The sequence below is a fragment of the Bombina bombina genome, chromosome 3, assembly GCF_027579735.1.
Source record: "Bombina bombina isolate aBomBom1 chromosome 3, aBomBom1.pri, whole genome shotgun sequence".
In the NCBI taxonomy this organism is placed as follows: domain Eukaryota; kingdom Metazoa; phylum Chordata; class Amphibia; order Anura; family Bombinatoridae; genus Bombina; species Bombina bombina.
In genome coordinates this window covers 1,101,148,036-1,101,160,258 of record NC_069501.1, presented here as the reverse complement: position 1 = coordinate 1,101,160,258, position 12,223 = coordinate 1,101,148,036, and the positions used below count along the sequence as shown (strand labels likewise).

General features: G+C 37.9%; 1 protein-coding gene across 1 annotated transcript in view; it reads left to right on the top strand.

The window, feature by feature from the left end:
* NBEA (neurobeachin) overlaps positions 1 to 12,223 on the top strand; it is a 1,472,531-nt gene that overhangs the window by 885,269 nt on the left and 575,039 nt on the right. The window contains exons 35-36 of the mRNA XM_053708445.1: positions 7,360 to 7,424; positions 9,431 to 9,539. Coding sequence (XP_053564420.1) covers positions 7,360 to 7,424; positions 9,431 to 9,539 — 174 coding nt within the window. The remainder of the gene's footprint in view (positions 1 to 7,359; positions 7,425 to 9,430; positions 9,540 to 12,223) is intronic.

Sequence of the window (12,223 nt, the reverse complement as noted above, 5' to 3'; positions counted from 1 at the left end):
TATTGTTTGTTTTTTAAGCCTGTTTTTCAAGAAAGTTTAAAAAAATGGCTTTTTGGTCAGCTGTAGGACCGCCCATTTTAGGGAGGTTCTGATTCTGTGATCTCAGAGGTTTTTTGGCGTTTTTTTTTTTTCACTTCCTGTAAGAGTGAGGTGCCCATATTTCAGATGGATCTGCTGTTTAGAAGGCTTCTTGCTGTTTTTGCTTCTCTGGAAATCCGGATTGTAAATGGGATTGTTTTTTTCCTCAGTTTGCTGCGGGTTGCAGGACAGGTAAGGCACCTCAGTAATTCTGCTGAGGTTTAGAGTGTTGCCTGGGGTACATTTTCTTGATTTGGTAAATTTAAACATTTATTTAAGGACATGTTTTTTTTTATTCTGTATGATATCCTTTGTAAAAAGTTTGCTTCTTTTTGTATTATGGATCAGGAGGCTGTGTCTGATGTTACCTGTAGCTTATGTTTTGATGGCCAGGTGGAACCCCCAGTACCTTTTTGTTCATGTATTGAAAGAACTTATAGAAATAGCTAATGATGGCTCAGGGTCAAAAAGTCTAAGGCGGATGCTGTTCAGGAGCCCCCTGTTTCAGATGTGCCACATCTTCCTCCTCAAGCGTCCCAATCCTATTCATCTGCACATGCAGTGCCCTGCGTTTCCTCTCATGCTCCGTCTGGAGTTATTTTGCAAGATATTACTGCCCAGGTATCTTCTGCGGTATCTGAGCCGCTGTCTGCTTTTCCCATGCTGCAGGGAAAACGCAAAATTAAATTTAAAGAAACAGTAAGTAAGGTTTCTGATCCTGAAGTGTGTCTTTGGTGCATCTGAGGGTGAAATCTTCAGGCAGTATAATTCCTTCTTCTGATGCTGAAGTTGTGTGGAAGGCTTGCTTAACTAAGAATTGGTTTAAACATTTATTTTTTCTGTACCTCTTATTTCGCAAATGCGAGTGTATTTGCTTACAGAAGTTGAAAGCTCAGGTATCCACTGTGGTATCTGTGGCTTTGTCTGTTTTCTTTTACTTCAGGGGAAAGGCAAGAGGACATTTTAAGTCTCAGATAAGAGGGTGTATGCTCCACATGCTGCTACGCAGGTTTGTCTTGTGTTCAGAGTTAATGAGGATTCGCCGGTAGTTTCTGAGGCTGAAATCTCAGATCTGGACAGTATAATTCCTTCATCTGTTACTGAAGTGGTATCTTTCAGTTGTTTGCTTCAGAGCCTCTTATATTGTCAGGAGATCTTGGCTGACTGGATGATACCGAGCCCTATCGTTGTATTTCCTTTGGAGTTTTGTGAACTTTATCAGTTCTATATTTTTCTTTCCTCTCTAGAAGGGTTCTAGACATGCTGTGAGATGTTCACATGAATTGTTATAGAGAATCTGGGGATATTTCTCCCTGTCTCACGTCCTTTTTAGGATTTCCTGTCGCTATCTCTCTTAAAATGCACAATGTCTTAAGTAGAAGGGAACTTTCTACTTTTAATCAGAGAACTTAGATCTCTGCTTAGATAATCTAGTTTTATTTGTTACATAGGTAAGACGCTGGAGGTTTAATTGTTCATTTAGAGCAGCGGTTCCCAACCTTTTTTCTCTCCCGTACCCCTTGATTAGGCTTTTCATTTATGAGTACCCCCTCTCTTCGTTACCTACACCCATCCCTCAAAATAAAGGAAGCACTTTTTTATAGGGGAGGTAAGCTATATCTGAATGGCATACGACTGTACGTGTATCAACAGGATTAAAGCTCAGATCTCATTCTCAGAAGGAGCCCTGCTGTGTGGCTGGCGCCCCTGGCAGCTGCCTGGTTGCCCCTAAACACGGCCCTGGGGGGGGGGAGTCAAAGCGTAATGATCGGAAAAATAAATATTTTAATTTGTGAGATCAGATCGATATAAACCACCCAGCCACTATGGACGTTTTTAGTTGGAAGTGAAGCAATCTGACTCAAGCAAGCACTAGCATTAGTACTTTACTTACCAACACTGACTATAACTTATTTAGCAATGCAGACCCACCTCGCCTGTGTGACTCGCAACCTCGACAGCTCTACCACACGTGTTTATGCAGCTATGCTGCTGCAGTGCTGTTTCTAACTGCGCACTCGCAGTCAACATTTTGTGCACGGGGGTGGGTGAAGCAGGAGGCTAAGCTGTCTGGTGACAGGGTGATCATTAATATGTGGACCGGAGTCATCCACACCCGGTCCACATATTTCAGGTGCAGGGGCTCCCATCTGCCTATATGCCAGGCCAGGACTTCACTTGTCACTTTCCGGCTGAATGCTCCTTCCTTCCACAGTTCCACGATGGTTATTAGTTGATGACCCATTGAGAGTGCCCCCCGTCCCTCCCCCCGGATCTTCCACCGTTGCCAACAATAATTTTGAGTACCCCCAACTGGTCTGCCAAGTACCCCCAGGGGTACACGTACCACAGGTTGGGAACCGCTGATTTAGAGCAATGTCTTGTCTTATTAGACTTGCTGTACTAGCCCCCAGGCATTGTGGCTGAAATTTATGGTCAGCTGAGAAGCCTACCTGTGGTTTAGTGATACAGCCTAGGCTTTATAGTTCTGCAGTTGCAGATTCAATTCTTTCTGTTTCCTCCAAATACACGCTTCTAGTGTCTCCTTTTACGAATGAAACTTTGTTTGGGCCATGCCTTTTCAAGTCCAATCTAAGTTTTCCTCCCAGGGGCAGGTTTCTCTTTCTAGAGTATCTGCAATCCAAGTAGGATGAGAGGCATTCCTTAAACTGGATTCAGGGTGTTCATCTCTGGGAGTGACAGTTCCAGCCCCAGTTTGGGAACGGGATATAGGTATTTACCTCATATATTTCAGATTCTGTCCTTCAAAGTAGTATCCTTTCTCCTTTGGTTCTAGTGGGCTTGTTCATAACGAACTTAGACCTGAGAGATTTATTGTTTCCTTAATCGGAAACTTCTCTTGGTTTCTTAGTTTGCACCATCCCAGTCAGACCTTTAGGTCTTGGGATATTGCAAGTGTGCTTTTCTGGACAATATATAGTTCAGGTATCATCCTGACTTCGAGCTAACTCTCTTTTAAGAGATCTTGTCCAATCTTCTTTTCCGGGGATGGGAAAAGAATCTGGAGAAGAGTTCCCTTGTTCTATCCACAAGGGTAATTTATTTGGGACTACCGCCACAATACCCTGAATGCACCCAATTTAGTTTGATCTCGGAAGTTATGCAGGGTCAGGTCTGGTCAGTACCTGGATGGGAGACCGACTGGGAACACCAAGTGCAGTATGCTTGGATTTTTATTTAATTCTTTATCTAGGAGATGTCTTTCAGAGGTCAGAAAATCAAGGATTTATTCTTTTTCCCCACTCTGCAGTCTTCTGTCCGGCCAACAGTAAGTTTTAGTGGCCGGTGGAGGTTGGGAGTTTGGATTTAGCTGCAGTTGATTTTTCTTCACTTTTCTGTGACCCTGTGTATGGAGAGAATTGGTCTGATGGTATTCCATGGACATCATTCGTTTTGCTGTTTTCCATGACATGGAGAACTTTCGGATCTGTCTTAAAGGATAGATTTAGATCAGATGACAAGAGACTTTCTTCAATGTGTACACGGATGCCAACCTGCTGGGCTGGTAAGCTGTCTGGGTCTTTAAGGATTATGGACTCGGAAGTGTCTGCTCTCCTCTTTAAACATCTTGGAGTTGAGAGCAGTTTGCAATGCTCTGATGACTTCACCTCAGTCGTCCCTAGCTTGGTTCCAGTCGGACAATATCACCTCTAGGGTTTATATCAACCATTAGGGGGGTGACCCTTAGCCATGTAGGAGGTGACTTGGATTGTACAGTGGGAGGAAGCTCACATTTGCTGTCGGTCATCCACTTTCCAGGGGTGGACAATTGGGAGTTGGACTTCTAAACAGACTGATAATTAATTCCGGGGAGTGAGCATTTCCATCCGGATGTGTTCTCTAGGTAGATCCTCACATGGGGGGTTTCAGGAGTTAGCTTCTGTAGGCATTTCTACAGAACTCCAAGTTTCGAAGGTATGGTTTATGGTCATGTGATCCGCAGACCGTCCTGATAGATGTTCTGACGTTTTTCTTGGATTTCAGTCTTGCATACCTTTTTCCTCTGTGTATTCTCTTTCCACAAGTCATTACTCGTACTTTCAGATGAGAGTGGCGGTGATTTTATTAGCCCCTGCGTGGCCTCGCAGGATCTGGTATGCATACCTAGTGGAAATGTTGTCTCTCCACCTTGGAGACTACCTCTGAGGAAGGACTTTTGATTCTTGGTCTTTTCCTTCATCTAAATCTCTGAAACTGACTGCTTGAAGATTGGACGCTTAGTTTTGTCTAAGGGGGGGGGGGGGGTTCTGAATTTTTTATCCTTTCTCCAGGGTGGTCTGGAGAAGGGTTTGTCAGTCAATACCCTGAAGGGTCAGTTTTCTGCATTGTCTGGTGGACGTGCCAGATGTGCAATATTTTTGTCAGACACTGGTCTACATCAGGCCTGTATTTTAAGTCGCTTGCTCCCCCTTAGGGTTTTGCCCTTGTTCTTAAAGTTTTGCAGAAGGCTCTGTTTGAGCCTTTACTTTCCATAGATATTAAGTTGTTATTTTGGAAGGTTTTGTTTCTCATTGCTATTTTTCTGCTTGTAGAGTCTCGGAGCTCTCAGTTTTGCATTGTGATTCGCCTTATCTCATCTTTCATGCAGTTAAGGCGGTTATTCGTACTAGTTAGGATTTCTTCCTAAGTGGTTTCGGATAGATATATTAATCAGAAAATTATTGTTCCTTCTCTGTGTTCTTATCTTTCTTCTCATAAGGAACATTTGTTGCACAACTTTGATGTTGTGCATGCTTTTATTTTCTATCTACAGACGACTAAGGATTGTCGCCAGTTTGCTGTTTGTTTCTCTGGGAAACATAATGGTCAGAGAGATTCAGATACTTTTTTCTCTTTGGTTGAGTAGTATAATGTGTTTGGTTTATGAGACAACTGGACAGCAGCCCCTCTGAGAGAATTTCAGCTCATTTCACTATGGCTGTCCCTTCTTCTTGGACTTTCAAGAAGGAAGATTCTGTAGAACCGATTTGCAAGGCTGCAACGTGGTCCTCTCTGCATACTTTTTCCGAATTTGATATTTTTGTCTCGGCTGAGGCTTCTTTTGGGAGAAAGGTTCTTCATGCAGTGGTGCCTTCTGTTTAGGTTACCTGTCTTGTCCCTCCCTAATCATCTGTGTCCTTTAGCTTGGGTATTGGTTCTCACTAGTAATTGATGATTCCGTGGACTCACCATATCTTAGGAAAGAAAACATAATTTATGCTTACCTGATAAATGTATTTATTTCCGGATATGGTGTGTCCACGGCCCACCCTTTATTTTAAGACAGTTATTTTTTAACTAAAACCTCAGGCACCTCTACACCTTTGTGTTATCATCTTTTTCTATTTTCCCTTTGGCTGAATGACTGGAGGTTATGGGTAAGGGAAGTGACATATATAGCAGCTTTGCTGTGGTGCTCTTTGCCTCCCCCTGCTGGCCAGGAGTGATATTCCCACTAGTAATTGATGATTACCTGAAATTTATCAGGTAAGCATAAATTATGTTTTTCTCCAATAAAGTACAGCTGAAAAGTTGATCAAATATGTACATATTAAATTGTAATTAGTTCACCTCCCAATAATTCCATTAATTGCAATGATCTATCTATGTATTTCTAAAAGTATATAACTACAATTTCTGATATAACTGGAAAAATAATCTGAAAAGTTATTCTAAAAGTGTGAAACCTTTATGTAGAAAACTTTGATTTAAATGTTATCCTCTAAATTTGTCAATCTTCATAGATTAAACATTTTGTTACTCTAGAAAAATGTTTCTCTTTAGATAATAGGTCCAGCTGAAATATACATTAGGAATAACATATATATGAAAATTATCTTTTGGTATTTTTATGGTTTTATATCAGTAAGTAAGTATATATATATATATATATAAAAGCAACAGTTCAAAAGGTATATGCACTCTCACCACCGTCCTGCAACTGCCAGGGTGCTCTTGAGGAGTATGCAGCAAGGAAACAAAGTGAAGCACTCACTTGACTTTGGATATCAGTATGAAATATTTTATTAGTGACGTTTCAGGACCTCAAACGTCCCTTCTTCTGACAACCAGAATGTAGAAATGTACAAACATTAGGGGGCTAAACCATATAGGTAGCCCACATGTGAATTAAATCTAACATAATGCTATACAACAAAAAGTAGCCATATTTAACAAAATGGCATATGTGTCTGCCAAATCGTGTATAGTGATCTTTCAAAAAAGTGCCTCTTCCTACAAAATGTGATCAGTGATCCCACCGTAATCCTGCTCCCCCAGTCAGTCTTTGCTCCAGGACTACATGTAAATGGAACAATCCACCCTGCAGGTAATACCATTGGACAACTCCCATCTACACCCACATCATGGGTATTGAGTAGTCATAACAACTGAAGTAAACACTCCGGAAGAACCCTCCCAGTTCCTGTTTGTCCCTGCAATCACATTATTCATCGCTCATATAGACACGTATGCCTTGCAGTGGGTAATCTGGCCAGTTTCGCATACAAGAGAAAGAATCCCCCCGCCTCTGTTGCTCACTCGTGTTAGCCCTATACACGACGCCCCGCAATCTGATCAACCTCCCTGTCATAGCCCGAAGGTGAAGCTGTTGTGTGGTAACGGCTTCACCTTCGGGATAACTATACACGATTTGGCAGACACACATGCAATTTTGTTAAATATGGCTACTTTTTGTTGTATAGCATTATGTTAGATTTAATTCACATTTGGGCTACCTATATGGTTTAGCTCCCTAATGTTTGCACACGGTCTACAGTGACTGGTGACCGGAATGGGGGGAGGGGCCCACGGGCCTTTATAAGTTTGTTCATTTGTACACTCTGGTTGTCAGAGGAAGGGACGTTTGAGGTCCCGAAACGTCACTAATAAAATATTTCACAATGATGTCCAAAGTCCAGTGAGTGCTTCACTTTGCTTCCTTGCTATATACTGTATATATGTATGTATCTATGTGTGTATATATATATATATATATATATATATACATACAGTGCGTGTGTGTGTGTATATATATATATATATATACATACAGTGTGTGTGTATGTATATATATATATATATATATATTTATTTATTTTTATTTTTTTTTAACACATAAAATATGAGGTTTTTTTCTTTTGTATTTTAAGATGTGAATATATAACAAACTGTTTTAGATGATAATTCAACTAGTTTAATATAAATTGTAACATTGCAAAAATAACATCATCAGTGAGGTATACTAGCACTTTTTAACATGATGTAAATATTTTCTTCTAGGAATGGCAAAATTCCATCCAAAAGAATGCTGGACTTGCATTTATTGAGCTCATCAATGAGGGAAGGTAATTATTCCTGCAGATTGCATTATCACCAGTTTATATCACAAACACAAAGCAGCGTCTTATTTATTTTTGTTTCTGGATAGCAAAATTATTGTCTGTTTGTAAAAGAGTTTTTATTTTATTGTGTAGTAGGATTGTCCTTAATTGTTGATCTACACTTGCCATATAAGGAAGCATTAAAGGTTTACAGGGTTTAATCTAGATTTGGCCACCATTTTAGTCCTGCAAGACTGCTTCATACTGTGGATACAAGCTGTAAATCCATCTGCCACTCCATCTGTTTTGGGATGTATGATCCCATTTGCAGCATTTACACTTCTGAGTAATAACCAATCCATGTAAAAGAATATTAGCTGAAAGGATTGGTGCTGTCCAGGGTGCTACTTCATGTACCGAACATTAAACTGACATTTAGCTTTAGCAAAACACAATGTGAACAGGATCATTGTTAACACAAACAAAACAGATTTCCATATTATTTAATCGCTTTCTACAGCCATGAATGTCTCACCATCTCTTCTATATTCATTTGTTATGTTTACTGCCTGCTGATTTATGGTTAATCACTTAAAAGTTTTGGCAAACTATAAGACTTAATGTGTGTTACATTAAACCTTCAGTTGCTTAATAATCTGAAGTAATTCTATTATGTTAAATCATTAGCATTGTACCCCGTCTAGATTAACCTCTTTTGTTTGCTGGAATAAAAAAAATATCTGTGTTGAATCGTATATTTATTTACATATTTTAGATGTAATTTACCCATCTGTAAATATGCAGTATAATTCAGATTTAGAGTATTGTTTAATTTACTTAGTTTCTAGAAATAATATGGATTATTTAGGAAATGTTTAATTATATAATAATGATGTAACGATTAAATCTCTAAAGGCTGGTAAATATCACCGTTCCAGTCCTCTATATATTGTGGCTACTTTCTGTTCTGAAGATATCAATTTGGAACTCACAAATACTGCAGGATTGTTTTTGTCAGTCCTGGGATTAGCAATGACATTGTTATAGGATTGTGGTTTAGTGGTCTGTTGCTACCTAACATTTACCGACTGCACTCTTCTCAAAACTGAAGATCCAGATAGAAATTTGAAAAGGGAAAACTGTTCTAAATATTTATTCTACTCCGCTACTAGACTTATGAATGCAGTTCATCAATCATAGCTGGGGGATGTAATTGTTCAGTTGTCAACAATTAACGGGACATAAACAGTTGATGAATGGGCAGTTAAATTAAAGTGTTCCCAAGGACAGCCTGAAATTATAAACTAGGCTGTTTAAAATATTTCAAAAAAGGATTGTTATAATTAAAACAAAGCGAGGTTAATGAGATGTAAAATTGCATATTATGTCTATACAATGATGAGTGAATCCCTCCATTTGAGCCAAAAGACATCAGAAAAAAAAATACTTCAAACATTTTCCAGTTCCACTTTATAAAACCCAGCAATTGCTGGTTACCTGAGTTACCCTATAAACTGCCAGGACATTATCTGGTAAATTGGCAACCACAGCATTTTTTATTATTATGATAATTATTATTTACATTTTTTTATTGGTTGACCTCTCATTTTTTTATCTGTATTAAAAAATTTGTAGGGGAATTTTATATATCATTTTTTTTTCTAATACTGTTCCACAATATTATATCAAAAATATATTTATTTATATATATATATATATATATATATATATATATATATATATATATATATATATACATACATACACACACATTATATATATATATATATATATATATACACACACACACAGATATACACACATATGTGTGTTTACAGAATTTGAATCCTGATATCCAATGCTTGTAATTTCCTATTGCATTTCTATTTCTATTATTATTATTACATTTAAAAGTAACACAACCACGTGTTTGACTATTAATCATAGGGAAGATAAGTTATGTCATTTATAAAAGAGGAATAGAATGGCATTGCGTCTTCCATTTTGAAATGATCTTTTTCCTTTTTCAGGTTGTTGTGTCATGCTATGAAAGACCACATAGTGCGTGTTGCGAATGAGGCAGAATTTATTTTAAACAGACAGAGAGCAGAGGATGTACATAAACATGCCGAGTTTGAGGTAAGCAGCACTGTTGTTTTCTGTTTTCAATCAGTCATCACTTACCCTGAAACTTCATACAGAGGCCTTTTATTTTTTCAAGAGCAACGTGCATTCAATTCAGTTCATGCCATTTTGAAAGACTTTGGTTAATGTCAAGCACAAGGAACTAGTTTATTTTTTGGTTCCCTCTCTGAAATTCATGAACACATTTACAGCTTGGAAAAATCCCTTCATCGGAGCCTTGTATTGATGTGGTATTATTGTCAAATGTTTTAGAGAACACCACAGATTTATTACAACTTGTAATGCAAATAACATTTTATAGTGTAATTACTTTTCCCTGATTTTTTGTTTGTTTGTTTGTTTTCTTTTTTCATAGCAGATTTAGTGTCTTATAATTGTCTGGCTACATAGTTTGGTTTTATTTGTGAACACAATAAGTGTAAAGTAGCCAAATGTTTCTTCCAAGTGTTATGTTTCTGTTAGTTTTGCCTCTGTCACTTCCTGTAGCACAGCTTTTAGGCTACGCTAATTAATTCTTTTTTTTTACCGTCAAATTCAGTTATGGAAATACTTTTTGAGACCTCCTATGATGTACTGTTGATTTTATTCTGGAAACCTGCTTACCACGAGGATTTATTTTGATGCATCTGTTTTTTGTTAATTTTTTTATTTACTTTTTAAAAAATATTATTTTTAATTTTTCAGCGTTTTTTTTTTTTTTTTTCCCCTTCTAAAAATCAAAAGTGTAGCCTGAAAGCGATATATATCCTTGTGACGTTTTGGGGCATTCACCCCTGAAACGTCAGGCAGATGCAATAAATAAGGATTATCACCTTTATTTAAATCCGGAGAGTGCAGTCTCTTCTTTGCTATTTGAAATTTATTCTGGCACCCTGGTGTTGTGATATTGTTTGTGAGAGTGCACCTGATAATGGTTTTTATATATATATATATATATATATATATATATATATATAACACATAGAAGAGACTGCACTCTCTGGATTTAAATAAAGGTGATAATCCTTATTTATTGCATCCTTGTGACGTTTTGGGGCATTCATGTGTAGTTTTCTTGGTCTGATTTTTATTCTTTTTTTGTGTAATAGAATTGCTTTCCTGCAAACTTAAGTCTCAGAAGCCCATAGATCACATATTTAGTTAGGATTAGAATGTTGTCACAAGAAATATAAATGGCAATTCCTTTCATTTTCTGCAAATAATAGATGTCTATGTTCAGCAGTTCAGTGTTCTCTTTTGGATGTGCAAACTGAAATGAAGAACAGGGTCAGGACTGGATAAGGACTCCAAGTCTTTACACAGCAAACCCCAAGCCTCAGATTTGATGGGCTCCTTATCTCTGAGAGACAGCACTCTTAAGCCTACAGTTTGATGAACTAGTTTTTTGTGCTCTTTGACCTACCAGAAAGTATGAGACAGTGAGATGGATTTCATTTTTAATTACTGACTTAACGTTTTTGCAGGATTGATAGCAGACTATTACCTTCATCACACATTTTTATCATTGATCTGAGGGCTACTAAAACGGTGCTTTGTCTAAAATAAAGCCTAGAAGGAAAACATTAAAACCTTAGCTCTAAGAGTGCCTTTCACTTTAACTGGCTCAGGCTTGAAACACTGAACTTTGTGCCAGACTTATACGTGTTAAACGTGTTAAACTCGGCCCAGCCCTCATGCAGCACAAGGTAGCTGATCAGCTGTTTTATTCTGATAGTGGGTGATAGAGAAATCTATAGTTAAGCAAACTCTTCCTCTGCCTGAAAGAACCTAAAGCAAGGGGGATGCCATCCATGATCACATCACCTCCGTTCCCAGTGATTGCTTGTTTCTCACATCATTAATATTTACCCATCCTTAAAATAAGCTTTAGACGTTACCCAGTTTCTATTGCATGTTCCAACTGGGTACGGACTCGAGAACACACAGAAATATCCTTAACCACTAGTAACATGGAATTACTACAAAGGACATAAACTAAAAGATGCTAAACTAAAAGATGCCTATTTTAGTGATTTATATACATCCCTTTCCCCCCTCACCCCAACATAGATATTGTGTCACCCTACTAGTACTTACTGACACCAACTGTCCCTTTAAATAAGGGTCTATAAACAAAACACAATGACCGGATCCCCACTTTTTTTAGGAGGGTATATGTGAAAACAGGTGCTGGGCCAAATATTTTCAAGTTCTTAATACTTACTAGATTTTTTGGTATACTTCAGGAAAGCGTATATTTTACATTAAACAGGAGCAGATAAAGCCACAAAGGGGACTCTCTTGTGTAGGTATAATTTCATTTATAAGACCTCTCATTGTTATGCCCCAAACAATTGTATTTGTATTCTATCCTTCAGATTTGATATGCATAATCTGCAAATGTTCCTCACCATATTCATAGAGGTTTTTGATCATTCAAATTACATTTTTTTTATTCATTTAATTTACTTTTCTTTGGGTGCTATGGGAACCCGAATATTTGGAGACTTATTTAGGCATTTTATTTATATTTCTTTCATGTAATTAGCAAGAGTCCATGAGCTAGTGACGTATGGGATATACATTCCTACCAGGAGGGGCAAAGTTTCCCAAACCTCAAAATGCCTACAAATACACCCCTCACCACACCCACAAATCAGTTTTTACAAACTTTGCCTCCTATGGAGGTGGTGAAGTAA